The sequence below is a fragment of the Brettanomyces bruxellensis genome, chromosome 6 (assembly GCF_011074885.1).
Source record: "Brettanomyces bruxellensis chromosome 6, complete sequence".
Taxonomy (NCBI): domain Eukaryota; kingdom Fungi; phylum Ascomycota; class Pichiomycetes; order Pichiales; family Pichiaceae; genus Brettanomyces; species Brettanomyces bruxellensis.
Genome location: NC_054687.1, coordinates 61699 through 87869, shown reverse-complemented (window position 1 = coordinate 87869; position 26171 = coordinate 61699). Strand labels below are relative to the sequence as shown.

The following is a 26171-nucleotide window of genomic DNA, read 5'->3' as shown; positions in this document are numbered from 1 at the left end:
AAAAAAGTTTCACCGAAATAACATCCCTACCCTCGCGACGTAAAAAAAAAAAAAAAAAAAAAAAAAAAAAAAATAGCGAATGATTTCGTGTAAACAGATCAACAACAAAAAAGCATTATTCGGCAAGATCGACGATCTGGCCTGGGTCTGCACTATTTACCGAAGACTATTGTTACACTTTTTTTTAGGGGGTTTCAAGCACAAGTGCGACTAAGCATATTCTTTTTTTGCTTTATTTGTTCGTAGTCCAATTTCAACAAAGTATACACGACAAACAGCCTGAACCATCACACAGATATTGCCTTTATAAGCAGGACACATAAACAGAAAGAAAAATGGTAAGTCTAAGTGGTCAAAAGATGCTTTTTTTTACAAAAAAAAAATGTTCTTAAGTGCTTATACTAACGAACGAAACTACATACTACTAGTCGGACAATACAAGAAAGTACAAGGATTCATTTGCGCTCTTTGACAAGAAGGGATCCGGGAAAGTTGCAATTTCACAATTGGGGGATATGCTCAGGGCAGTTGGCCAAAATCCAACTTTAAAGGAGATATCTGAGCTCGAATCAAGTGTGGGAGGAGATGGATCAGAGATTGATTTCGATACTTACGTGAAGCTTATAAACAGAGAGGGAGGATTTAAGAAGGCAGGCCAGCCCGAGGATTATATTAAAGCATTCCAGATCTTTGACAAGGATTTGAGCGGATATATTGGTGTGGGTGAGTTGAAGTACATTTTGACTACAATTGGTGAAAAGTTGCAGGAGGATGAAGTTGATGAGTTGCTAAAGGGCATCAAGATCACGGATGATAACAAGATTGACTATGTTGAGTTTGTGAAATCGATTCTTGCTCAGTGAGGTGCGGCCTTGATGTTACGAGTAATTTTATTTTTATAGCTTTCGTTCATTCTTTACATTTTTCTTTTGCTGTGATTTATGCTAATAGTACGTGTGCTTGAGAGAGAAGGGGGAGGAGTAGGAAGTATAGAGTGTTGGGCAATTCTGTGATACTGATTACGTAATAAAAGTGAGGGTTACGTAATATGAAAGTGTTGTGGGTAGTGTAGGAGAGAGGATGAAATTGTAGAGCGTAAGTAATGCGTGATACCTCCATAAATTATTGCAGTTGTCAGATATTATTCTCTCTATACAAAATACACAGACGTGTGCAGGATCTAGATAACTGTCAGGTCAATATGGGAAGAAAGTTGGCGATAATCATCATAGGAATTCCAAAGACATCACGTTTTAAAGTCCAGACACACGAGGTCCGGATACTTTCATGCTTTGGGGTCAGCAAAGTGCACTCAGTCATGGTTGCCCCGCGGAAATCGCCGAAGGAGATCTTGGAAAACAGCCGGAAATACTCCACACAGGACTTATCGTCCATAATTTCGACCGCAAAAGTCGATTTTCCCAGTAGCTCTTGCTTGGTCCAGCCAGTGAGAATGCAGAACTCATCACCAACATAGGCAATCTGTGAAGTCCGGCGCCAGACCAAGGTCGGCGTGCCGGAGATGGAGACGTAGTTATCGTACTCGAGCAAAGTTCTTTGGAAGCACTGCTCGGCAAAGATCAAGTCGTCCTCCTTGAGGTGGATCATACCGGCGATGAACGAGGGCCTGTATTCGGCAATCGACATCGACATAGACATGAGATGCTGCCTGTCGAAACGCCGCCGGAGATACAAGTTCAAGTCATGGTATGGTCTGACGTACGGGAACGGAGTTTTGATGTGTGAGTAGATTTCGGAGGGCTCTTTGAAGAGCAAGCCGCAGTTTCCCGATGAGGGAGATGAGACCTGTCGGGGGTGCAAGGAGGAGATTGTGGTAGAGACATTTTTAGTGCTATTTGGAGATGGGCTATTTGCAGAAGGGTTAGTGATATTTGTAGAAGTATTAATCCCATTTGCAGAAGTGTTAATACTATTTGCTTTATCCTCCCCCACGCGTTCACCGGGCCTCCCCCGGCCAGAAAGCCTGTCAGAGTATCGGAAATCGGCCAGAGCCCGGTACGAGTTCCCCTGCGACCCGGTACTTCCAAAAGCATCACCAGGCAGCTGCTCCAGCACGCTAACCGCGAAAGATATGGCCGAACGGCGATTCCTGCGGCGGAACTCGGCCGGACTGCGTGACTTGAACCTCGCGATGCCCTTGACTACATCCGGAAAGGAGTACGTCCGTACACCATCCATCGTAGAGATCGTGCCTATGAAGTACTGGTTTGTGGAAGGATCACACTTGGGCTCATCTGTGTGAAGTAGCTCTCCGTACTGCCGGCTGAAGGATGATTGGAGATGAGGATGCAGTTGTTGGAATGATTGGCCTTGATTTTGAATTTGTCCTTGACCTTGGTTTTGGTTTTGATTTTGATTTTGTCCCTCATTTTGATTTTGTCCTTCATTCTGACTCAAATTCTCACCCAGCTGCATGAGCGGCTGGTAGTTGAGATAGCCAAAGTCATCCGGGCTGGAAAACCGTTGGGTGGGTGTGGCGGTGCCGCTGTGGCTGTGCGAGCTATCGCTGTCTCTTCTGCCATCACGGCTCACAATGCTGCCTAAAACGGAGTATTCCAGATCTGCCGCGGACGAGAGGAAGTTTCCCGACTGGCTGCGGCTGGTGGTGATGCCGTTTCCCGTGTCCATCGTGCGGGGGTCCCGGTATTGGTCCGGGGTGTCGAAATTTCCACCCGGCGGTAAAAGTGGCCGGGACGGGGCACCCACCGGGAAGGAGGCCCGCCGCGGCACACCGGGGGCTTCCTGCAGATCCTCCAGAAGGTATTTCTTGGCCTTACGGGGCGCGTCCCGACAGGTGTCGGCCAGATTCCGGGCTACACACCTCTTGCAGGGCCGCGACTCATTACACGTCACATGTGCCTTCTGGCAGTGGTTGCACGCCCTGGAAACCTTCTTTCTGTTCATTCGCCGGCGCCTGTGTGCTTTTTTTTTCGGCTGCTCCTGTCCCGTCACACTTTCCGTGCCAGTCTCTGCAATACTCTGCCTCCCTCGCTTTTTGCTCACTTTATCACTCGTGCCTCCTGCTTTTCCACCATACTGCACCAGGACAGCCCCATCAACTCCGCCGTGATGCTCACCACCCGCCAGTGCCATCTGCCCCGTCACCGGGGGCCCGTCTGCCTCTATTCCAGCCAACGTGTCGGTCTATGTGTATATGCTTGTGAATTTGGCAATAACTGTCACACAAACACACTATGTGCCTCTTGCAACCTGCCACCGCCTGATTTTTCGACAAACAATATGTACAGGGTAAACTCAGCCCACACAAGTCTGTATGCCCGCCTGCTTAGTAACAAAAGCGTCCGGCACCACTATGACTCCGGGATCTCTTGGTAATACGAGATGATTCAGCCAAAAATAGCCTTTTTTGTGGGGAAAACAACCTGCTGGCAAATTCCCTCTATTCTGTCGCTGTACTTCAGTGAGAGCAATGCTTACTGTTTTTCTGCACTCAGGCATATACATCAAATGGCTGATCAAAGTATAATTCAGTTGGGGTTACTTGATTGTTCACTTGCCAAAGATGACATATTCATGCTGGAGAAGCCCGGAAAAAGGCTGGGAACCCGAGCAAAAAAAAAAAAAATGAGACTAGAATAAATTCAAACCGGGACTATGACATCCTAGAAATGCAGTAACCACTCCTCAAAAAGCTTTGTAAGAAGCAAATTCAATCCGGTGAAGACATTGGAGAAGTATATGATGTGGAATATCCAACTATGGGAAGTATGATTGTGTTCGGGTCTATTTGTATGGAAAGAGTGTATAGTGACTGAAAACCGACTGTAAGTATAATAATAAATACCGGAAAAAGAGCCGGCAGAAACGAAGATCGTTTTCTCCGAAGGAAATTGGCGATGATATGTAAGCAGTAGCATGCATGCCCATTGATTCCCATCTTTTATTAATACACCAAATGCAATACATTAATTAAGTATTTGAAACTTACATATACTAAATTTAGTACGACTTGAAACTTATATACGTTATCCAAGTATTATCTAAGTACGACTGCGTACTTACGTAAACTTCCTCTTTTTCCTCTTTGCGCTACTAGCGGCTAATTTCTTGGGCTACACAAAAAAATTTTAGAAATCGAAATTTCACCTTTTTTTTTCAGTACGTCAAGGGTTGTGTAAAACCTGAGTGTGCAAACCCATACATAATCGTTTCAAATAGTGTATAATCGCAAATACATCCGCCAACTGCACAGCTTTTTTGCGTTCCACACGTTTTGGTCCATAAACCGTTGTATTGCACAACACCACAACTACCAAATTAATCTACAATGTCAAGTATAGCAGATATATTAAAGAAGATCGAGCCATCTTCTGTGAAAGGTCTTGTTACAGACAAAGACCTCAGCAATGAGGAACTTGCACTCAAATCTCAGTGGGAGACACTTGCCCAGTCGGATGACAAGGCAGATTTTGCGAAAAGCCTCAACGATTCCTTAAGAAGCACCACATATGCCGTTGGAAACAAGCCAACCAGTGCAGATGTTGAAGCTTTCAAGTCTATTTTCATCGAGGCATCAAAGTGCGTCGAGTCCGGCAAGGTGGATACACTGGCCCAGCACAGACACATAGTGCGGTGGATCGACTTGTTGCAGAACACGCTTCTAAAAGAGGCAGTGCCAGAATCTTCTAGACTGGCCGTCAAGTTCGATGTTGAATTGCCAAGAGAGGTGAAGGAGAAGAAGAAGAAGGGCAAGAAGGGCGCAGAAAAGGAAACTGGAAAGGGCAAGAAGGAGAGCCAGGGCGAAAAGAAGAACTTCAAGCCGGATGAAGCCACCATCGCCAAGCAGAGAGCCGCAAAACAGGCAAAGAAGGCTAAAAAAGCAAAGGCAAAGAAGCAGCAGCAGCAACAACAGCAGCAGAAAGAGCCAGCTGTTCCTTCGATGATCGATTTCCGTGTCGGCTTCATCCAGAAGGCCATAAAGCACCCTAATGCAGACTCGTTGTACGTGTCAACTATCGACATGGGTGATAAAGAGGGCCCAAGGACAGTCTGCTCCGGTTTGGTGAAGTTCATTCCCCTGGAGGAGCTGCAGCAGAGACTTGTTGTTGTTGTTGCCAACTTGAAACCAGTGAAAATGCGTGGCATCAAGTCCTCAGCCATGGTTTTGTGTGCTTCCGATCCTGCAGACAGCAAAGTTGAATTCATCAACCCTCCAGCCGGTTCCAAGCCTGGTGATAAGATCTTCTTTGAGGGATACAACGGAACACCCGTGCATGTCATCACGCCGAAGAAGAACATATGGGAAACCTGCCAGCCTAAGTTTACCACCACTCCTGACTTCAGTGTTATCTACAAGGAGGAGGGTAAGCCCGATGCCCGCCTAGTTAATGAGAAGGGTGAGCTCTGCAAGTGCACTACTATTGCCAGTGCTGTTGTTCGTTAGGTGCATCCAGGATTTTTGTTTAATCTGCAGCCTGCTTTTTCTTCTTCAAAGTAATAGAAATGCATGCTTTGGCCTATGTGTAGTTGTGCGGCTGAGTTTAAGGTAGATCCGCGATTGTTAGTATTACTTCTGTAAATCAATAGACTTAATACTATTTTTATTGTACTTAGTAGTATCTAGGATACTTGCTTACTATTACTTAATTACATACTACACTCTACATACTTACTACTTGCTACTTACTTACTATTTAATTACTACTTACTACTTACTTACTATTTAATTACTACTTACTAGTTACTACTTATTACTTACCACTTACCGCTTACCACTTACCTAATTATTACTCACTCGTCTCGACTCCATTATTCCGCAAATTTTATCTCTCACTTTTTATTTTTTCACCTTGCTCGATTGTACCGGCATCCCCGACCATCCAAGATAATCATCCCGAATAACCATTGACTATATTACAATAATCTTAAAGCGTTGGTCACTTTTCTCTTCATACTTAGATATTTTCCGCCCACATCAAAGTACCTTCAGCTGTGCCTGGAAAGAGAATATTACCCACAGATGAAGCTCCTTTCAGAAACTATAGAAAAAGATAAAAGTGGAGAATTGGCATTGCTTCCAGAAGATAAGGACGACCTATGGGCAATTTACAATTTGATCACCAAGGGCGATTTGGTGAAAATCAAGACTTTCAGAAATATCAAAAAGGGCAAAGGTAAAGAGAGTACCGGGTCCGGATCTGGAGGAGTTAACGTGCGAAAGTTGCTATTGCTAACTCTCAGAGTTGAAAGCATAGAGTACACACCAAGCGATGAAGTGATGCGGATTAAAGGTAGGACAACAGAGCAGAACGAGGATGTGCCGCAGGGTTCGTACCACACGGCCGAATTGGGTCTTGGGCAAAAAGTGAGACTTGAAAAAGATGAGTGGGACGAAATAGCACTAGACACTATTCGAAATGCATGCTCTATAGAGGCAAAGGCTGAAGTAGGAGCGGTTGTCCTGGAAGAAGGTGTGGCGCATGTTTGCTTGTTGACGGAGAACATGACGGTTTTACGCAATAAGGTGCAAAAAAGCATCCCTAAAAAAAGAAGGGGTGACTCATCACAACACGATAATGCCCTCAGAAAGTTCATAGAGACGACAGCAGAGTCAACATTGCGTAATCTTGACACCGACAGGTTGAAGGCCGTGATACTAGTGTCTCCAGGTACGACAGCCAAGTTGTTGTACGAGAAAATCATCGAAATAGCCACGAAAAGCCACAACAAGCAGCTTTTACACAGCAGGGGCAAGTTCATCGTGGCGCATTCATCCACAGGGTATCTCCAGGGGCTAGAAGAGGCATTGAAGACCCCGGAGTTGCAGAAAAAGCTCTCAGATACGAAATTCCAGAGGAACATCATTCTTTTCGATGAGTTTAGCAAGCTTTTAAATGAGGACCAGGGCAAGGCATGGTACGGTGAAGAGGAGGTGGAGAAAGCGGCTGCAGTTCCGGGAGCCATCAAAGTGTTGATGATCACCGATAGCTTGTTCAAAAATGACGATGTGAGCAGAAGAAAACACTACATAGAGCTTGTGGATAAGGTGAAGGAAAGTGGTGCAGAGGTGGCGCAGTTTTCGAGCTTGCACGATACCGGGGAGCAGTTAAACCAGTTGACTGGAATTGCGGTTATTCTTAATTATCCGATGCCGGATTTGGACGAGGACGACGAGTAAAAAGGGCACAAAGCAAAAGAGAGGAGGCGAGGCAGTGCTTCTGTGGGATAATGGACTACACGAGATAGATGTACGAACAATAAACGAAGAATAAATAGAGTGGCTATATACAGTGTGTACGGATGTAACGCTAAGCAAAGATAATCCAGGCGAAAAAGAAAGGGGTCACAGCTTGTTCTTATCGGAGCGAATGCGGTCTCTTATTCTCTCGGTCAAACTTCTGGGCTGAATGCCGAAAAGCCGACGCAAGTACCACACATCGGCACCTCTAATATACTGAAAAAGGTCCTCAAGTAGCCCAAAGCCAATCCCAATCCGGCCCCCTTTCCGTATAAAGTCGTTTGCCTGGACACGGGGCATCCTGTGCCACCAAGAGTAGGCAACCCCAGGTATGCAAACAGCCATCATTGTGTTGCAAAAGTCCTTAACTCCGCGAAGCTTGTCAAAGCCTGCCTCTACAGCAAAGATACAGCCAACAAATCCACCCAGTTTCGCCCCAGTCTTGAATCCCACTATCATTCCCTGCTTTAGGCAGTAGTACATCTTCCGCTTGTGGTAAAAGAACCACCCATTGTAAGTTGTGGGCAGCCTGTGTGAGTTTGATGCTAGATACCGCAAAGATGAAGTTTTCCATCCATGCATCATTCCTCCCAAGGAACCAACTATGGCTGCCGTAAAGGCCAATGAGAACACTCGGAAAGCCGGCGGGAGGCCTAGCCGCTCGTTCAAACTTTCCATTTTCAGCGATTCCACGTCATCTTTCAGCTCTTCCAGCTGATCTTGCCGTGATTCTTCATTAATGCGACTGTTATTTAAATTTCTCGGGTCCAAACTGCTCACCATCGCTAAAAGAACTCGATTGCAGGTCTAGACTTGCCCGCAGACGAACGCAGATAAGAAATGCAAACAATTCGGAGCTCAATTGCGGTTTATTTAGTATGTGAAGGGGCATTCGGACTGCTGATAAATTCAACAACACTCGAGCTTTCTACTTTTTTTTTCTCACTTTTTTTTTTACTCGCTTCAAACACAATCTATTAAATTTAATTCCAATTTCCCTCTTTTTATTCTATTTTATCGCGTCTCCATTTCCCCACATTATTTTCAGCCACGTCTCTCACTACCCAGTATTCCAACATTTACAGCTAATTCCTGCACAAATTTACATTCTGGCAGGCATAGAAAATGACTATAGAGACAGAATCAACACACTCAAGATCTCCGCTTATGCCTACAATCCCGGAGTTGCAGGAATACCCCTCCTATTGGTCAACTGCTCTAATAACGTCTGTTTTCATTGCATGTCTCAGTTCCATCCAATATGGTTACCACATGTCCGAATTGAACGCACCAGAGCATCTCATCAAGCAGGATTTGCTGCTAAGTGACTCGCAGATTGGTCTGATCACGTCGATCTTCTCGATTGGGGGTCTAATTTCATCCTCTTTTGCAAGCGAGATTAGTGTCTCGTATGGTCTCAGAGTTGGCTTCATAACCACCTCGATATTCTACATTTTGGGGTCCTTTATTGAGGCAGCCGCTTACAGCTACACGACAATGCTTGCAGGGCGTTTTTTCTCGGGCGTTGGTGGCGGATTTGCAATAGTTTTCGTCCCACTATATGCAAATGAGGTCTCTCCAGTGGCTATAAGGGGACTTTTAGGCAGCATGACACAGGTCAGCGTCAACATCGGAATTCTAGCAACACAGCTTCTTGCTCTCCGCTGGTCGGACGAGCAGAATTGGAGGTTACTTTTGTGGGTTGGTGTTTTAAACGGACTCCTTGCACTAGTACTCTCTGCATTTATGCTTGAAGAATCACCAAAATGGCTCTCAATGACTGCCCACGACAAAGTGGCGGCCCTTGCCGGGTTGTGCCGTTTGCGGGACTGCGATACAAGGACCTGTGAGCGTGAAATTGAGTCCTGGGAGAAAGAACGTGTTCATTCAGAGGATCGGACTTCTGAAACTGGCAGTAAGCAAAGGATAAGTTTGGCCACGTACCTCACACAATCCTCATACAGAAACTCACGCCTTATTGCCACGCTCACCATGATTGGGCAGCAGTTTGCGGGTATTAACAGTGTGATTTTCTACGGGGTGAGGATTTTAAAGGATTCCTTTCCCGAGTGGAGTGTAACTCTCAACTGCCTCATTAGTGTTTTGAACGTCGTGATAACTTCCGTGGCATCCACATTTATAGATAAGGCCGGACGGAAGCCAATGCTACTTTTATCATTGTCGCTCATGACCTTTTCACTATTAGGACTAAGCTTTGGAATCTTGCATGGAGATTCCACTGCCACTCTTTTGAGTATTTTCACATATGTGGGCTCGTTTGCCATTGGTTGCGGCCCGATACCATTTCTTATAGTGAGCGAGGTTTCACAGCCAGAAGTCAAGGATATTGCTCAAAGCTGGGCCACTGACTGCAATTGGGTTAGTGTCTTTATCATTGGATCACTATTTCCTGTGCTTAATCGGTGGATAGGCGGTTATACTTATCTTATTTTTGCCGTTGTGTGCATTTTATTTGGCGGCTTCACATTGAACTTTATTCCTGAAACCAAGGGAAAGGACAATTACTATGAAGTTTGGTCTGGAGCTCAGAGAGCGGATTAGGCATTTACAATTGCTTCTGACCCTTTGCTATTTTGATTACGACGGAAACCATGACTTTATTTAAGAAATAGGTTCACTAATATGCCAACCAAGAATATATGCTCACTAGGAATATATGCTACGCTGAAATATATGCTGTATTCACAGTATTGAGAACTCTATAAGTAATGTAATCATCTACATACCTACTTCTTAATTAATATGAGCTCTCAAGAGATAGCATCAAATCACGTGACTAAATAGAGGGCTTTTCAAAAAGCTGGCCTCCCTGGATTTGGCAAAAAAAATACTTTGTGCATTAAGATAGTGGTGTGAGGTGTGCTTTGCTTAATAAAAAAGATCCATGCTGTCCGCGGTAAGACGTGTCCTACTATGTGGCTGACTTTTTTGAGGGCCGAAAATTTTACAAACCCCAGGTGAAAAAAAAAGTATCTAAATTTTTTTTTGTAGACCTAAAAGAATAGCGAGCAAAAAGATTTAAGCTAGCTCAAGAACAACCTTCACATTTACATACGTGTGTATCTTTGATTTATATACGTTGGACAACCAGGTTTTCACATAACAATGCCTACCAGATTACGTCAAACTAGAAAGCACAGGGGAAACGTTACAGGTAAGTAGGAATTGGTAGTACTTGATGAGCTTGAACTTTGACAATTTGTTGTATTGCGGATGGCATTAGGGCAATAAGATGATATTAATGAAATGGAGAAACAGGTTTGAAGGAGTTTTTTTTTTACAATGCTTACAGACAGAGGGTTGTGAGTCACTAGTGGTGGATTGTTTACTTGTGATTTGGAGTTTGAGGGAAGAGTATTCTCGTATTATGAAGAGTAGGATCAGTATAGCGAAAAAGTTTCAGGGAGAGAAAAGGCAACAACAAAAGGCCATGGGAGCATGTATATTTGGAGAGAGTGGCTTTAGCATTGCCTTGATTACAGAGATTGTGGTTCAGCGAGTTTCAATACACAGATTGGTAATATAAGATATTGAGGAAGCACAGTTACTAACAGCATTCATTATTTATTATAGCCGGTTACGGTCGTATCGGAAAGCACAGAAAGCACCCAGGTGGACGTGGTATGGCCGGTGGTCAGCATCACCACAGAATTGCCATGGATAAGTACCATCCAGGTTACTTCGGTAAAGTTGGTATGAGATTCTTCCACAAGCAAAAGAACCCATTCTGGAAGCCAGTTATCAATTTAGAAAAGCTATGGTCTTTGGTTGACAACAAGGACGAGAAGTTGGCTCAGTCCACTAAGGACTCTGCTGTCGTTATTGACACTTTGGCTCACGGTTACGGTAAGGTCTTGGGTAAGGGAAGACTTCCTAATGTTCCAGTTATCGTTAAGGCCAGATTTGTCTCAAAGTTGGCTGAGGAGAAGATCAGAGCTGTCGGCGGTGTTGTTGAGCTTGTTGCTTAAATTCATATAAAGTTTGATGATGTGTTTTTACTATATGGTCTTCAACCACTTAATTGATATTAGTCTAAAGAAACTGTTTACAGGCGTAGCATGGATTGTAGTTGTGGATAGGAATGATTGAATGTACAACTCGTTTTATTGGGTGATGCTTCGGGGTTTGAAATACCGGGTGGGTGTACGGAGGGTGCCGAGTAAATTTGGGGTGGACTAAATCTCTTATCATTGATATGGGAATAATGGGGATGAAAATGGGAAGAAGTTATACTGAAGGGAATGTGAGAAGATGAACATTGGAAAGAAATAAGTCAGAAGGAACATTGAAAAGAAATAAGTCAGAGACAACATTGGAAGGAAATAAGTCAGAAGAGGAATATTGGAAAGGAATAATTGCGACCGGACGACCGGTCTATTTTACTCCTCCTTTCATTTGATGATATGATTATTTGAATTTATTTCATTCGATTATTCGATTATTTCATCATTTCATTATTTCATATTCTCATTATTTTGACGGATCTAACAAAAAAATAAAAAGGAGAAAAGATTTTCAGGCTATTGTCCTCGCTTGTTTACTGTTTACAATTATCGTGTCTGGTCTGACTTCGGGATATAAATAAGACTTGAGTATTCTATTTTTTTTTGTATATAGTCTGGGACACAAGCCGACTTCAAACCCCATCCAGTGAACATTAGTCATACCATAAGTTTTACGTTCATACACTTTCACTTGCATAACTCCCACTTCATTGAGAACAAATCATACCAAGCGGTAAGGCAAAAGTACAGGAAGCATTCATTAGAATAAACAAGCACGCTAGAAAAATGACATCATCACAGTGGAAGCCAGAGGATCACGTTCCGAAGAAGATCACGGATCTCCTCAAAAAGGAAAATAGCGATCCCCAAAACTATAACTGCATCACTGCATTCTACCATATGGTCTCTCTTCTCAAAGAGCAGAAGAGAACGGGATGGCTAGACATGAAAGTGCCCGATCCAGAGTCTATTGGCGATCATATGTACAGGATGTCGCTAATTGCGATGTCGTTGAACAAGGACCGGTTCCAGAAAGATGGAAAGTACCCGGATTTGGCCCAATGCACGAAAATCGCATTGGTTCACGACATTGCGGAAAGCTTGGTCGGCGATATTGTGCCAAACGATCCACAGGTTGGCAAGCCAGAGAAGCACGAGAGGGAATACAGCACTGTGAAGTACCTGGCCGGTGTTATCGAGCCCTATAATCCCGCTTTTTCCAAAGAACTTGTCGACTTGTGGCTTGACTACGAGTACCAGAGAACTTTCGAGGGCACTATCGTCAAGGACATCGACAAGTACGAGCTTCTGCTCCAGACGTTTGAGTATGAGCGACTCCACAACATCCATTTGGACGAATTCTACTCGTGCCAGGCTGTGATCAAGAACCCGGAGATGAAGAGGTTGGCTGAAAGACTCATGCAGGAGCGGGCGGCATTCTGGGCCTTGCAGAACTGAGCCGGGTGCGCGTTGTAAGATATTGTAACATTGTACTTTAATATCGTGTCTCATTAGTCTATAGAGTGCCAAATAATACCCCCTCGAAGCAGCACATCCGTTCACATGTAGAACCTCTGTAGCATGTTCCAGGAGTTGTCGAAGCCGAATAGGATCGGGATGACGGTGTGGCGCAGTGCGAGCATCACGAAGCCGACCAGAAACTGCAGAAGTAGGATAATCTCGCAGAGCACATCTTCACGCTTTGGTCCGAACCAAATGATCACTAGATTGATGAGAGTCATGTTAGAAGACTTGGCAATCCGGCCCTGCGGGTTGCGGACAAGCCGGATGAGCTTCAATCTCTCCAGAATGGGGAAAACTGCAGCCATAACGGGCTTCACAGGGGTTTCCACTGTGTACTCGGTCCACGAGTTGTACATGAGACCGTCCTTGGCATTGAAGTGCGGGAGTCTGTGCCTGGGACACGGCACAAGGCCAAAAAGCTGCGGGGCCGAGTAGATAAAGTTGAAAATTTGAGGAACGAAGAAAAGCATCAAGGTCTTTGCAAAGTGGCCCGAGATTCCAACCACGGCAAACACCATGCCCGAGAAGTAGCACCAGGTGTCACCCACAAAGACCCGGGCCGGGTACCAGTTGAACCGGAGGAGTGCCAGTGCGACTCCCATGAAAGGAATGAGCATTGAGCAGGAGTAAAGATGCACGGAGTAGGCAGCAGAGGCGATATCTCCCATAAATAGGTAAGTCAGGTCGTTGAGGATGAGGAGAGCGGCAATAACAACGGTCTGGCCGACCTCTAGGCCGTTAATTCCGGCGAGAATGTTGACGGAGTTCGGGCAGAATATGGCAACTGCACCCATGTACAGGTAGTAAAAAATGCCGAGATCGACGGCTGTGCCAGCAATGTGGAACGAATTGCGGATGAAGTTTGGGATGAGGACGGACGTGACGCCAAAATCAACATAGTAGATCACAAGAAGAGGGATTGCAGCAATTGCCGGGAGGAAGAACTTGTGTCTCCAGCGAATGTCGAAAAGATCATCCATCATGCCCAAAAGAATCATCGATTCAAGGCAGAGCATCCCGCTTAGGAACGACGAAAGCTTCCCATTCGGGAAGAGGCTTGCCGGTTCCGAAAGGGCCACCGAGTTGTCTGATTGGTTGTAGTAGTAGCGGACGTACATGAACGGTATGAAGAGAATCATGAGAAACAGATAACACACTGCTGGAATCACGCCAATTGTCTCCGGAGTCACCGGCTTCCCCACTTTCGACATGTCCTTCCCAAAAAGGCCTCTTTTGACAAACATGGGGACCAGTCGTGGGATCAACATACACGTGAAGAAGTATCCAAAAACTGCAAAGCCGACAGCTGCCTCAAACGGCTGGAATCGGTCATTGTGGACAACCAAGAACACCGAGAACGCGAGCGCCGATACAGTAGAAAGTGCCATTGCAAATATGTACTTCACGATATTTCGGAAGACGAAATTTCTGGGCAATTTGAGGGTGTGGTGAGTGAAAACTGGGTGAAAACTGGATGTGTATTTATTTCCTTATACGCCTTGGAGACAGCGATGCGCGTTTCCAATTCTTGTGTTACGCATCATATTAGTTTTTCAAGACATTATTTTTGGATTTATTTAATATTTCAACTCTTTTTTTTTTCTTTCTTTCTCACTTCAGTTCGCGATAATTTCCGCACTCAGGCATTCTCCGGCTTCACTTCAAGAGGATAGTATACTGCGATAAGGAGCAAGAAGTGCAAATAGCCTACTAAAAGTTGCACAACCGGCATATTTACGCTTCAGACAGATACTCGTTCCCAACCAATGAGTGCCAGCACGGAAATATCGGTGCCCATAGTGGCATTTCCCCCGTTTAAGCTCAGATCCAGCATGATCGACAAGGATCCGCTTATTTGGAACCACATGCTCGAAGTGTACATTGCCCTTTTCCAGAGTTTTGTGGGCTCACTACAGGAGAACAAGAAGCTAGAACTGTCATTGAAGACGAGGCAGCAGCTGGAATCCTTCATGAAGATCTACCTTTCGGAGGTCAGCGATGAATCATCCAAGATTTTTTCACTTGGTGCAATCAACCCCGATATCGTCCGAAACCAGAGCATCCTCAAGTTCACCATCTTCTCGTTTATCAAGGGATTCGGATTGCCGGAACTCGGGCTGTCTGGCGCCTCTGTGTGGGATTTCTGCAGCGTGTATGTGAAGCTTGCAGCGGAAAACATCTCGACTAACCAGAGTTTTATCAGTATGGCGATAGTTCGAAAGATGATAAGTGGAGAGGGCAAACCGGGCAGCCAGGCCCCCATAAGTGGGATTCAGGACCACCTCGTGAACAAGGTGGCCGAGAAGAAATTTGGCACGCACGACCTTGAGATCTTGTACCTGCTTCTTGGCGATAAGATGAGCACTAATGGTAAAAGCAGCAGCAACAGGTCACACAGAGGCAACCAGAGGAGGGATAACAGGCAGCAAAAGGTAGCGGACGGGTTCCCGGAGCAGTTTGTGGACCAGCGGTGGATCAAGTTGGTCGAGAAACTATACAACGGCGGGAATTCCATCCACAGCAAGCAGTGCTGCCAGCTGATGGTTCTCTCACTTGCCGGATTGTCGCCGGAGTCCATCACGGCTTTGATCAGCAAGGGTTTGCACGTGCACAGGGTGAAGGACATGGTGGACAGATATCCGCTCCTTTCGAAGGTTGTTCTCTCGAAGAAATTCGCGGACTTGAAGCCGGGATTTGAGCGGGAGCTCGAGCATTTGAAGCAGAGAAAGCTGAAAGATGCAAAGAACATCATCACACGGCCAGATGAGGAAAGGTACTTCCCGAAGGACCGGATAGACGAGGTTGCCGAGGTGTTTCCGCAGCTCAGTAGTGCGCAGATCAAGACGGTTCTCGTGGACAACCGGGGTGACGTAAGCAAGGCGGTGGGCATGTTGTTGGAGAGGCCAGATCAAGTTGAGGGCATTAAAGAGTACAAGGCTGTGCCGAAGAACGAGGTGGCATTCCGGGCAAGCCGGGACTCGGCTCCGTCGCAGTTCCGGTTCGGCAAGAAGGAGAAGCTGGAGGACGCACTTTCGCCCGATAGGGAAACCCGGGAGGAGATCAAGAAGAAGTCCTTGCAGCAGGTGTTGAGGATGATGTATGAGTCGGACGAGGACGAGCCGGATGATACGTATGTTGGCCAGGAGCTGACTGAGGGGGGCAGTGGGAAGAATGCGAAGAGTAAGGAGCAGAGAGAGAGGCAGCAGGCGTTGGATATGAAGTTGTTCAAGGTGTACAGGCAGGATCCGGAGCTTTTCAGCACACATTCGAGGCACACCAACTACCGGAGAGAGTTGAAGAAGGAGCTTGGGTGGGTGGATGAGCAGCTTGAGGGCTGGGCAAGGATGTTGGAGCGGAATCCACACAGGTACCGGATGCTTGAGCAGCGGCAGATTGAGGCTGGGGGGTCGTTGAACTCGGGTGGAAGGAAGAAGACCCGATACCGGAGGCCTAATGAGGAGGAGGGAGATGATAACAGAAGGAATGAAAGGGATGATAAAAGAAGAAGTGGAAGGAATGATGGTGGAGAGAATGGAAGGAACGATGGAGGAAGGAGAAATGATAAAAGAAGAAATGGGAAGAATGAAGATAACACTAAGGCCAACCCCCACAAGACTTCCCAAACCGGAAACACCAACGGTCCAAGCTTGCGGAAAAAACAACGCGACAAGGCTAAGAACAAGGCCAAAAGAGGAAACCACGACAGGAAGAGTGGCCACGACAAGAAGATGGGAAAGTTGGGTTTGTCGTAGATGCCCTTTAAACGGTATATACAGTGTTTACGTCGTAATACGAATAGTCTATTAAATTGTACAGCACACAAAATGTGTCATCCCAGTCAGCTTAGCTCCAACCGCCGCTTCTTCCTGGCACTAACGAGGTTGCTCTCCAATCTGTGCCAGATGGCATCGTCATCACTATCGATATCGCTCTCATCAGCATTGTTTTCATCAGCATTGCTTTCATCACCTTTATTATCTTTACTTTCCTCCTTCTCCTTCTGCCCGCTGGACTGCTCCCTCTCACCCCTCTTCTTTCCCCTCTCATCGCTGAGAATCACCACATCCGCAATTTCTGTCCCAACGTACACCTTCACCAGGCATTCACGGCTCCCAATATCGTAACACCGTATGTATCTGTCCAAGCCTCCTGCCACCAACAAGTTAGACTTCCTAAACACGCTAATGGCACCCGTTGAGCCCACAGAACCGGTGTATTTGCCCTCCATGAGCCCACGGGAATAGTCAAACCTCGCAGTAGTCCGATGAGTATCCGAGCATATCACCTGCTTCTTCTCCGTGTCCAAAAGCGACATCGCCACAATCGCATCCGCCGATATCTTGTAGCTGGCACGTGGCTTCTTGCCCTTTGAGGTGTCGTAGTACCTCATCTGCCCCTGACGTGTAACTGTTAACATTTCGAACGAATCTGTGCTGTCACTGACAAATTCCGCCTTGCTTATCCATATCGGCTCCCGGAGCTGGATTCTGTTTGTGGACACGTTCTTCGCCTTGAACACAATGCTGAATTTCTTGGCCTTGCGGTCCATCTTTGTCACATGCAAGTCGATCTCCTTGCCGCCGAACAAAAATACATCTTTCTCCGTAGGATGCTGAGCAAAGCACGATATTTCCTTCTTACCTTCCACGTACTTGATTGGAAGCTGTAGTGCATCCGGCTGCGTGTCTAGATCCTCCAAATTTATCGCAAAAACCTGGCCCCGATCCGTGCATGCGTAGCAATATGCATCGCCAGTCTTTGGAACAAGCAATGAGATAAATCGCTCCCCAGACACCAGCCCAAGATTGTCATATTTGCGCACAAGCTCGTACGCATTCTGCAAATCGTAAATATCAACCACGCCACCAAGCCTCGTGGTAACAACATATCGATCTTGGTATATCCTTATGTGTAAAATGTGTGTGTCTCTCTTTTCCACGCAAAACGTCTCCAGTGCTTCTGGCTGGGGGGCACTTTGTAAGGATGTATCTGTGCCCCGCGTACACACGATCTCCTTCAAACCGCCGATGTCCGATGCTGCAAGTAGGATCTTCATGATGTATGTGTGATGGTGGCGTGTCTGTGTGTGGCTGGTTGTTATAGGGGATACCTGTGATGTTGGAACTGGGTGCGATGTGAGCTGAAATTTTTTATGCATGGTTTTTAAATCTTTTTTAAATTTTTTAAATATTTTTTTTTATCTTTTTCACCTCCCTTCGCGAATCACCAGCCCAAGGCTGTGCCTCGCGTAAATAAACCTGGGAGCATGTATGTTCATGGAACAAGCCTAAGAATACGATAAAAGCGTGAAATTTCAGGCAGAGAGCAAGCATGGCATCAGGAAAAGGCAAAGCGGGATCAAAGGGGCAGCCCAGGCGACCGGAGTTGAGGCGGCGAGGCAAAAAAGTGGCAAAAAGCGTACATCCTAAAAGCAGGCGGGAGAAAGGTGGTGTGGAGTATGTTCGATTCAGCGGGCTCGAAAAGGCAGCAGAGTTCGCGTTGAGCGAGACACTACGGAAGCTCACGCTACAGAGAATGGAGGAGTGCTACCCGGACATCGAGCCGGAGGTTCTCGAGTACATTAGGAAGCAGACGATAGAAGTGTGGAGAAAAAAAGCAGAGGCGGAATGTGGCCAGATATACACGGAGCGGGATCTCAAGAGTAAGCTGGATGCACTGGATGAGATCGTGAGTGATGCACGGGACCGGCAGAGCAGGAGGGACCCGGATGTGCTTCATATGGACCGGGTAAAGCCGGAGGAGGTGGTGCAGAGCCAGCTGATTGCATTAAAGGAGCAGGCGATCAGGAAAAGCACCAAGAGCCTGAATTCCTTGCGATACCACAAGAAAATACTGCTGAGGGAGCTCGAGCGGGTGAGCCGGGGCGTTGAGGCTGGCTGTGAGGAGCTTGATGGGGTGATTGGCGAGCTTGGTGACTTGAACAGCAGCCAGCAGGAGCCGGATGACGGCCAATTCGAGAAGTTGATCGAGTACGCGGTGGATGGTGGCAGGGCTGGGAGATAAAAAAGCAGAATGCTAAGAGTAGGTGTAGGTAGATTGTGTATTTGTAATATAGGAAATAAATTCTTCAGGTAGCTAACTAGTTGGTCTGCTGTAAGAGTGGATTGTGTATTTGTAATATAGGATAGAGATCCTTCAGATAGCTACCTAGTTGCTCTACTGTGCTAAGAAGCAAAATTCTAAAAGCAGAATGTAGGTAGAATGTAGGTAGATTGTGTATTTGTATATATAGAAAAGAAACTCTTCAGGTAGCTAACTAGTGGCTCTACTGCGCAGACTTGGCACTTATCACGCTCATGCACTGGAAGTTGTCGGCATAGCTTGCCTTGTAGAGCCGGACGTAACCGTCATCCCCGCAGCTGCTGAGGATTGTTCCGGTCTCGTTCCAGCACACCCGCCAGATCTCGCCGGCATGCTCGTTAAAGGAGGAAATGAGCACGACGTCGATGCCGATTTCTGCACCAGGTGACGGCCGGGGTCTCTCGACCAGCCGGAAAATCCGCACAAACCCGTCTTTGCACGCGGTGGCAATCAAGTGGTACGACCTGCCCATCAGCGGGGCCCAGGCCACCGACCGGATAAGCCCGTTGTGCTCCGGCAGAAGCTTCCCCAGGCAGTACTTGTTGGAAGTGTCGTTCTTGTAGTATATATAGGCCTGATCCAATGCACTCACACAGACCATCTCGGTGGAAAATCGCGACGGGCACCAGCTCAAGTTGAAGTCACTCTGCAAGTGCGACGCGACGGGGGCCTTGAGCACGTCGATTTCGTCCACGAGCCCCCAGTCGCGGAGATTCGAGGGGTTGATGTTCTCGTAAATCCGCAATTTACCGTCTGACCCAATGGTCCCGGCCTTGAGCCCCAAAAATGCCGGCAAAAAGCACGCGTCGTATAGTGGGCCGTGCGAGTCTGCTATCGTGGCCAGCTTCCGCCACCGCCTGCTCGTTCCGACGGGCTCCTCAAAGTCCTCCTGCCATATCTTGAGCGTCCGGTCGTACGACGCAGAAAGTAGCAGATGGCCAAATTGGGGATCGGCGAACCGAACCCGCACCACAGCCGAGTCATGTGCCTTCCACGAGTCGTTCAACACCCACTGCATGGTCTCCGGATCCAGGTCGAACACCTTGATGTGCTGGTCCGCCGAACATGTCGCCAACTGCCGTCCGTAAAAGTCATACTCTACATCCAACACTATATCTTCGTGATTTGTGGCGAAAGGTCTTAGTGGCTGCTTCATGGTGTTGTTTTGTATCTTATGCTTGTCCTGCTTGTTTCTTCGTGTGGCTAGTGTGCCCTCAGCCTGTTTCTTGCCGTGCTTGCTTTGTTGCGAGGGCAAATTTTCCAGATGTGTACACAGTCTTGCAGCTGTGTGTTCTTATTTTCGCACATTTTTCTGCCTGTGCTGGTGATTTTTTTTTTTCCACCACTTGCCGTTTCTAGAAAATGTGTTTCGCGGTTAAGGGATTGCCATGAATGTGAAAGTCTGAGTTTTCGGAAGTTACGGTAAAAGTATTAGAAAGAGAGAGCACTTGTTAAGGTGCCCTTATAATACTTTAGGGGATTTCAATATGAGTTTGTGAGGATGTATATTGCAATTGTACATGTTTCATAATCCTTCACAACACCTTTGATAATATCTTCCATAAGACGTTCTTTCATAAATTCTTTTATAATATCTCTCGTAGCACCTTTCATAATATCTTTCATAATACCTTGGTAACACTTTCTTTCACACTTCGTAATACCTTCTATTTTATTATATCTACCATCCTAACTACACTTAAATCTTATGAAAATCGTTGTGTTTGATTATTCATTATATAATAGCAAGTTTTATATTAGCAATGTGTCCAGTTAGTCTTAATAATATTCGCACCAGTTATATTTCGTTCATGTATGGCCTTGTTCTGGAAAGTCGGCAAGTAGAAAGCTGGCTATAAGCCCAGATGCTGAGATGCTTATCAAGCATTCCTTGCAGAAAAGCTATTAGTGAGAATTTTAAGGTTAAGTTTTGCCAATTGTTCGGATTCATTGTGGGTCGGGAAAATTCATACATCTCTGCGTTCTCAAGTTTCCACTCACGCCCTCTTCATCAATCTTTACTCCTTGCATATTACAATAGAACTCAGTGCTGCAACTCTAATTTGCCTCCAGCTGCCCGTAATAGTATAACTACCCTGTAGCCACTAAGACATCTTTCTGGAGACGGTGTCACTCTTAAGCTCTACTGATCTTACAGGAACAGTAGCAAAGGCCCAGCTGGGATATCTATCTCATTACTGGAGCCCGTTGTCCTGTAGACATCAGAACGCTAAACTCAGGGCAGGTTTCAAAATTGTAAAGTGTAAACTGTAAACATTTTTTTTTTTTTTTTTTTTTTTTTTTAAACCTGCAACCATGATTCTAGCGCCGTCGCTTGCCGTGCTCAGATCAAAGATCGAATTCAAGTTAGTAAAGTTTATCCTCTTTGTTTACTTACGCATTCTTCAGTCTAGTCCAGTATCGCTTCCATTTTGTTGATATGACCATTGTCTTTCTTCCCTTTATGGACCGGTTCCCCCCTTCCCATTCAAAATGTCCCCTTGCTCTCAGTAATACTCTCTCACTCTCCTATTCAGCTCCAAGTTGTCTAGATCATGGAAACTGTTTGCTCTCCCAACATCCGGCAGTCTGCCAATTTGTTTACTGTTTTTACCACACCCTAGGAGGTCCTTCAAGCGCGTCCTCTCTCTCTCTGCGCTTTCTCATCTCGATATTGTGCTTGTTCACCTTCTCCATCAGCTTCTTCCACTTCTTATCTTGCTGACGTTTCTCCTTGGCTAGTTTTCTTTCCTTGTGCTTTCTTATGGCCTTTTCCTTCAAGTGTGAGGCCTTCTTTTCGTACCAGTGCTTGTGCTTGGCGTTCCATCTTTTCTCCACCTCGGCGTCAATAAGACTTTCATCGATAAACATGTTGATGCCAGTTTGGTCAAATAGCTCTTGCATCTCGCTTGAGTAGGCCCTGTAGTCGTCGCTCCTATCCTCTTCGAGGGAAAGCCCTTTAAAATCTTCGATCAACTTCTTGTATTTGGCTTTGAGCCTCCGGAATGGGTTTTTACTCGAGGTGTGCTCCTTGAACAGTGCACGGATGAATCTACCTTTCTGCACCCCTTTCTGGAAAATTTCCCGTTGCTGTGCTTGGATTATTTCCTCTCTTTCGTCGATGTCGATCCGTGGCTGTTGTTCTGGTTGCTGGCAAGCTTCTGATTGCTGGTAAGCTTCTGTTTCCTGGAGAACTTCTGGTTTCTGGCAAACTACCTCAGTTGCTGGTGGCTCAAAGCTGTAGAACAACTCGTTGAAATCCTCAGGGCCGATTTCCCGGACTGGGCGGCGTAGATATGGCACAATGTAGTTTGGCGGAGGCGATATTTGCTTCAAGGTATCGATGGTAAGTGAAGTGATGGCATGTCTCAAAGCTGGAAATGGTGTTGGATCCATCTCATCAATGTCGCCGGTGTAGTTGATGCTGTCCGCAATTCTGTACTTCATCTCGAGAACGTACTCCAAGTGAATTCCGAGTCTTCTTCCTCTTTCTTTTTTGATTGCTTCTGACTCGTTTGCACCGAACATCTCTGTGTAGATGTCCTCATTTGGTTGCGGATACCATGGTTTGTCCGTGCTTGGAAATGGTGGTGGTACTGGAGCAGGATCTGAATCTGGTAATGCATCTGGAGATGGAACTGGTTCTGGTACATGTTCTGGTGCTGGTGCTGGCACTTGCGAAACTAAGGTCTCCGATTCGCTCTTGTTGTTTACTGGACTTGTTTTTTCTGGAATGCCGTATTCGTCCTCGTAGGTCAACATTGACTGGATTGGGGTATTCTCATCCAGCAAAGAGTCTCTTTGTTCCTGCTCTGGGTCTAGTGCTGGTGCTGGATCTATTTGGAGTTGTTGTTGTTCTTCTTGTTGTTGTTGTTCCTCTTGTTCCTCTTGTTCTTTTTGTTCCTTTTGTTCCAACTCCTGTTCTGGCGCTAGCCCTTGTTCAACCTCAGCCTCCACTTCTGTCTCTGTTTCTGGCTTGGGCTCCATCTCGGGCTCCGAATTGGTCAATGCGAGCTCCTCAATCTTGGATTCTGGCTCTAACGGGACCTCGTAGTTGTAGTAGTGGCATTCCATCTCACTTGCGGTGTCAATGTCCGCGTTCATGTTTGGTGAATAAAGGAAATTGTCATACAGTTGTTCAGTATTGGCATCCTCTTGCTGCTGGTCGGCTGGTTGGTCGGTCAACTTTTGTTGCGGCTCTGGAAGAACCCTCTCGAACTTATCCAATACATCTGGCTCTTCGTTCAAGGACTCCAAGAACTCACGTGCGAACTGCTTGCTCGAGCAAACTGAGAAAACCTGCAACATCTCTTTCTTCCAATTGATGCTGGCTCTGCTTTCATCAGTGCGAACTTTGATACCAACCATCACCTTCACAGCATAAATAATGGCAGGGGTCACAATTGTGACGCTTGAATTGTCACGAAGGTCCTTTGGCGATAACGGGACCGGGCCTTCGCTTCCCACAGATTTTGGTTTTGCCACGGTGAATTGGTGGAATATGTATGGCTTGAATTCATGGTCGTGGAATCTCTTTGGATTAAATCTCAGAATGGCTTTGTTGGACTTGATGCTTTCAATATCAGACAGCTCTTCTGCCAGGTCTTCGATTGGTGGAGCGTTGCCGGTACTGGATGCACCGGTTTTTCCGCATGGATTGGAGAAAATCGTCCAATTGAAAACCTGCTTCATCAAATTGGTGGTTTGCAGTGGCTTATCTGTCTCTGGTGCCGAGCTTTCGGCAACCGACAGGGAGTTGAAGTAGTTCAACAATGCTTCGAATTTTGGACTCATGCTTAAGTTCTTCTGCGCTTTTAAACTTTGAAATTTGTGGGTCGTTACCTGAAGAAGGAGGAGATTTCAAGAATGTGTATAGTGGATTAAAACTAGAATGAACAGATTTTGGGTCCTTCTTTTTTTTAAAATCCCTTAATTTTTGGGGAGATGCTTCTCCTTGTTTTTGCCGCTTTGAGAAATGTTTTTTTTTTTTTTTTTTTTCCCCCCCCCCCCCCCCCCCATCTCACTTTTTTTCTCTATACATGCTTTGCCAGCGCTAAACGTACAAGAAGTGTAGCTGTTTAGTGCAGATTAGCCAAGTCAGTTCTGTTCTTAACAAGAGGGTGTTGAGGAGTCTGTTGTTGTTTACGTTCTTCCGGATTTGTCCACGGAAACTGCCGGGCTACCGACAGAATTTCGTGTGATAAGTCCTAGTCTGGGAATACCTACAAGTGATTTGTATGCGGATATCTGCAAGCTAAGGTTTTGACAAGACTGTTAAAGAAAAGTTGAGTAGATAAGGTAGATGTAATAAAGCGAGTAGGTAGACGTGATGAGGTAAATGAAATAAAGTAAATGTTAAGATAAATGTAAATAAATAAAATAGTACATATAAATTTAGTGTCGAGGTTGCTTATTAGGAAAGTAAATAGAAACTTTGTACACTATAATTAACGAGTACTAGCCAGTCTGAAGTATTTTCATTCTCACACAATACATTTATTTTGCTACTCGTTTATGCTGTGTTACTCTTCCAAATTTTAAATACTTGGTCCTTATTAATCAGATAATATTAGTATTTCGAACAGCGTAATATACAAAAAGCACCATTAATCCTGTCCAATAATGTACAATGCGCTCTTAAAGGCCTTCACAATCTCGAGCGGCATATGCATCTTTACATCCTCCGCATTACTCTTAAATTCACCGCATATATTTGTCATCCTTTATATTTCCTCCTTATTCGCTCAGCGTTCGATCATCGTCATCATCGTCATCATTTTCTTTTTCCCTCCTTTCTCTCTTTTTCCCAACGTTACCTCTTTTACCAAATTTCTCACCCTCTCCCATTTTTTCACTCCCTCCCACTTTCTCCCCCTCCTCCCCAAATCTGCCAACAGATGGCCGGGTGCGAAGAGAAGCGAAAGTGGCCGGGTTCTTGCTCAATCCAAGCCCTACAAGCTGGCCAGTTCCGGCAAATCTGGGTGAGACCTGCAATGGCGGAAGAGTCCGAGATATGGGCGAGGAGGAAAGACGGGAATCGAGAGCGGGAAGCCTTACACGTGACTCGTCCTCGTCTGAGGTCTCCACCTCGGTGATATCATCATCATCATACGTAGGGCTGCGTGCAAAGGTGTGGGTCTTGCTTGGGCTGGGGGGTGGGAGAAGCGGGCCACCCAACTGATGACGTGCATTTGCGTCTCTGTTCGGGCTGCGTCTGTGCAAAAGCCCCGGCAAAAAAGCAGAAAGATGGCCCTTCTGCCCCTTTTTGGGCGAAGATGACGCACTCAGCTTGTCCTTGGGCGTCGCCAGAGTCATCAACGACACGATTGCATCGTGCTCTAGGCGTGTTTCCGGTATTGGCGAGCGGGAAACGGACGGAGGCGGCCCATTTGGCGGTGCATGCCGCGGCGTACGCGGGCTGAGGGCCTCCAATAGTGCCCGCTCGGCCGACCCGGAAGCCCCGTACTGCTTGAGCTTTCTGTGGTGGCTTGCCACCTCGTCTAGGGTGATGGAATGCTGGATGCCGTGGCTTTTTGGCAAAATGTTCGATTTTTGTGGCGTTTTCGGCCTCCTCCGAGCTTCCTGCCTCTCATACCGCGGCAAAGCCTCACCAGGGGTTTTCCAGAACTCGTCGTACGAGGTTTTGTCGCTTTTTTGCCTGTCCTTTTTGTTGCCTTTTTTGTTGCCTTCTTTCTGTGTCTCAAGCTGCTTGCGAACCTCTGCTAGCGACTTGTCCGACCACCCGTGCTGGATCTTCGCCTTGGCGTAGTTGAGCTGCGTCTTCAAGTTCTCAGAGATGCGTTTTACATCCGTGCCTCTTTCCACCCGGGGAGAAACACTGTACTCTTTTTCCGGAGACGGCCACGAGCATTCCTCCAAACGCCTAATTTCGCCCTCCTCGATCGACATGGGCCGCGAGTGCTGAGGCGTCCTCGGACTTTTGAGTAAAGTGTAAAAATCGTTACTTCTGCGTTTTCTCGACCCCGGAGACGCCACTCCTGGTGGCGATAGGAGCATCGCGGAGTCCGCATCGCCTCCCCGCGACTGATCGTCTCTGCTGATCTGGCGTATCGGAGTTTTCTCGGGTGTCTGAAACATCGGGAAGCCAGCATTCTCAAAAGTCGCATTTCTGTTCATCGACGGCGTCTTTGGCAACGGAAGCGAAGTATCCGACCCATTCTTCTTCTCGGGCGAAACGGGGCCACCCCTACTTTCCACTGCCTGTACCGGACGTGCATTCTTCAACGGGAGTGACTCCCGACTCGACGAGTGTCCCTGAGAGGCTGATGAAATCATTTCGA

At 46.3% G+C, this 26171-nt stretch overlaps 15 protein-coding genes across 15 annotated transcripts; 8 read left to right on the top strand and 7 right to left on the bottom strand.

Moving 5' to 3' along the window:
• Nucleotides 1-335: 335 nt before the first annotated feature.
• On the top strand, nt 336-863 carry BRETT_003497 (uncharacterized protein; the record flags this gene model as incomplete). The annotated part of the gene is made up of 2 exons (XM_041282004.1): nt 336-338; nt 429-863. 2 exons carry the CDS (start codon nt 336-338, stop codon nt 861-863), a joined length of 438 nt encoding a protein of 145 aa, XP_041135843.1.
• Nucleotides 864-1191: 328 nt separating this feature from the next.
• BRETT_003496 (uncharacterized protein) lies at nt 1192-3114 on the bottom strand (the record flags this gene model as incomplete). The annotated part of the gene is made up of 1 exon (XM_041282003.1): nt 1192-3114. The coding sequence occupies one exon, from the start codon at nt 3112-3114 to the stop codon at nt 1192-1194; it is 1923 nt and encodes a 640-aa protein (XP_041135842.1).
• A 1195-nt stretch (nt 3115-4309) lies between these two features.
• On the top strand, nt 4310-5425 carry BRETT_003495 (uncharacterized protein; the record flags this gene model as incomplete). The annotated part of the gene is made up of 1 exon (XM_041282002.1): nt 4310-5425. One exon carries the CDS (start codon nt 4310-4312, stop codon nt 5423-5425), a length of 1116 nt encoding a protein of 371 aa, XP_041135841.1.
• A 576-nt stretch (nt 5426-6001) lies between these two features.
• On the top strand, nt 6002-7159 carry BRETT_003494 (uncharacterized protein; the record flags this gene model as incomplete). The annotated part of the gene is made up of 1 exon (XM_041282001.1): nt 6002-7159. The coding sequence occupies one exon, from the start codon at nt 6002-6004 to the stop codon at nt 7157-7159; it is 1158 nt and encodes a 385-aa protein (XP_041135840.1).
• Nucleotides 7160-7324: 165 nt separating this feature from the next.
• BRETT_003493 (uncharacterized protein) lies at nt 7325-8002 on the bottom strand (the record flags this gene model as incomplete). The annotated part of the gene is made up of 1 exon (XM_041282000.1): nt 7325-8002. One exon carries the CDS (start codon nt 8000-8002, stop codon nt 7325-7327), a length of 678 nt encoding a protein of 225 aa, XP_041135839.1.
• Nucleotides 8003-8344: 342 nt separating this feature from the next.
• Nucleotides 8345-9781, top strand: BRETT_003492 (uncharacterized protein; the record flags this gene model as incomplete). Its single annotated transcript, XM_041281999.1, has 1 exon — nt 8345-9781. The coding sequence occupies one exon, from the start codon at nt 8345-8347 to the stop codon at nt 9779-9781; it is 1437 nt and encodes a 478-aa protein (XP_041135838.1).
• A 564-nt stretch (nt 9782-10345) lies between these two features.
• Nucleotides 10346-11208, top strand: RPL28 (60S ribosomal protein L28; the record flags this gene model as incomplete). The annotated part of the gene is made up of 2 exons (XM_041281998.1): nt 10346-10394; nt 10814-11208. The coding sequence occupies 2 exons, from the start codon at nt 10346-10348 to the stop codon at nt 11206-11208; spliced, it is 444 nt and encodes a 147-aa protein (XP_041135837.1).
• Nucleotides 11209-12030: 822 nt separating this feature from the next.
• On the top strand, nt 12031-12702 carry BRETT_003490 (uncharacterized protein; the record flags this gene model as incomplete). Its single annotated transcript, XM_041281997.1, has 1 exon — nt 12031-12702. One exon carries the CDS (start codon nt 12031-12033, stop codon nt 12700-12702), a length of 672 nt encoding a protein of 223 aa, XP_041135836.1.
• Nucleotides 12703-12803: 101 nt separating this feature from the next.
• On the bottom strand, nt 12804-14156 carry BRETT_003489 (uncharacterized protein; the record flags this gene model as incomplete). The annotated part of the gene is made up of 1 exon (XM_041281996.1): nt 12804-14156. One exon carries the CDS (start codon nt 14154-14156, stop codon nt 12804-12806), a length of 1353 nt encoding a protein of 450 aa, XP_041135835.1.
• A 378-nt stretch (nt 14157-14534) lies between these two features.
• Nucleotides 14535-16520, top strand: BRETT_003488 (uncharacterized protein; the record flags this gene model as incomplete). Its single annotated transcript, XM_041281995.1, has 1 exon — nt 14535-16520. One exon carries the CDS (start codon nt 14535-14537, stop codon nt 16518-16520), a length of 1986 nt encoding a protein of 661 aa, XP_041135834.1.
• An 86-nt stretch (nt 16521-16606) lies between these two features.
• BRETT_003487 (uncharacterized protein) lies at nt 16607-17824 on the bottom strand (the record flags this gene model as incomplete). Its single annotated transcript, XM_041281994.1, has 1 exon — nt 16607-17824. The coding sequence occupies one exon, from the start codon at nt 17822-17824 to the stop codon at nt 16607-16609; it is 1218 nt and encodes a 405-aa protein (XP_041135833.1).
• Nucleotides 17825-18099: 275 nt separating this feature from the next.
• BRETT_003486 (uncharacterized protein) lies at nt 18100-18792 on the top strand (the record flags this gene model as incomplete). The annotated part of the gene is made up of 1 exon (XM_041281993.1): nt 18100-18792. The coding sequence occupies one exon, from the start codon at nt 18100-18102 to the stop codon at nt 18790-18792; it is 693 nt and encodes a 230-aa protein (XP_041135832.1).
• Nucleotides 18793-19054: 262 nt separating this feature from the next.
• On the bottom strand, nt 19055-20026 carry BRETT_003485 (uncharacterized protein; the record flags this gene model as incomplete). Its single annotated transcript, XM_041281992.1, has 1 exon — nt 19055-20026. The coding sequence occupies one exon, from the start codon at nt 20024-20026 to the stop codon at nt 19055-19057; it is 972 nt and encodes a 323-aa protein (XP_041135831.1).
• A 1454-nt stretch (nt 20027-21480) lies between these two features.
• On the bottom strand, nt 21481-23664 carry BRETT_003484 (uncharacterized protein; the record flags this gene model as incomplete). The annotated part of the gene is made up of 1 exon (XM_041281991.1): nt 21481-23664. One exon carries the CDS (start codon nt 23662-23664, stop codon nt 21481-21483), a length of 2184 nt encoding a protein of 727 aa, XP_041135830.1.
• Nucleotides 23665-24606: 942 nt separating this feature from the next.
• Nucleotides 24607-26166, bottom strand: BRETT_003483 (uncharacterized protein; the record flags this gene model as incomplete). Its single annotated transcript, XM_041281990.1, has 1 exon — nt 24607-26166. One exon carries the CDS (start codon nt 26164-26166, stop codon nt 24607-24609), a length of 1560 nt encoding a protein of 519 aa, XP_041135829.1.
• Nucleotides 26167-26171: the final 5 nt, after the last annotated feature.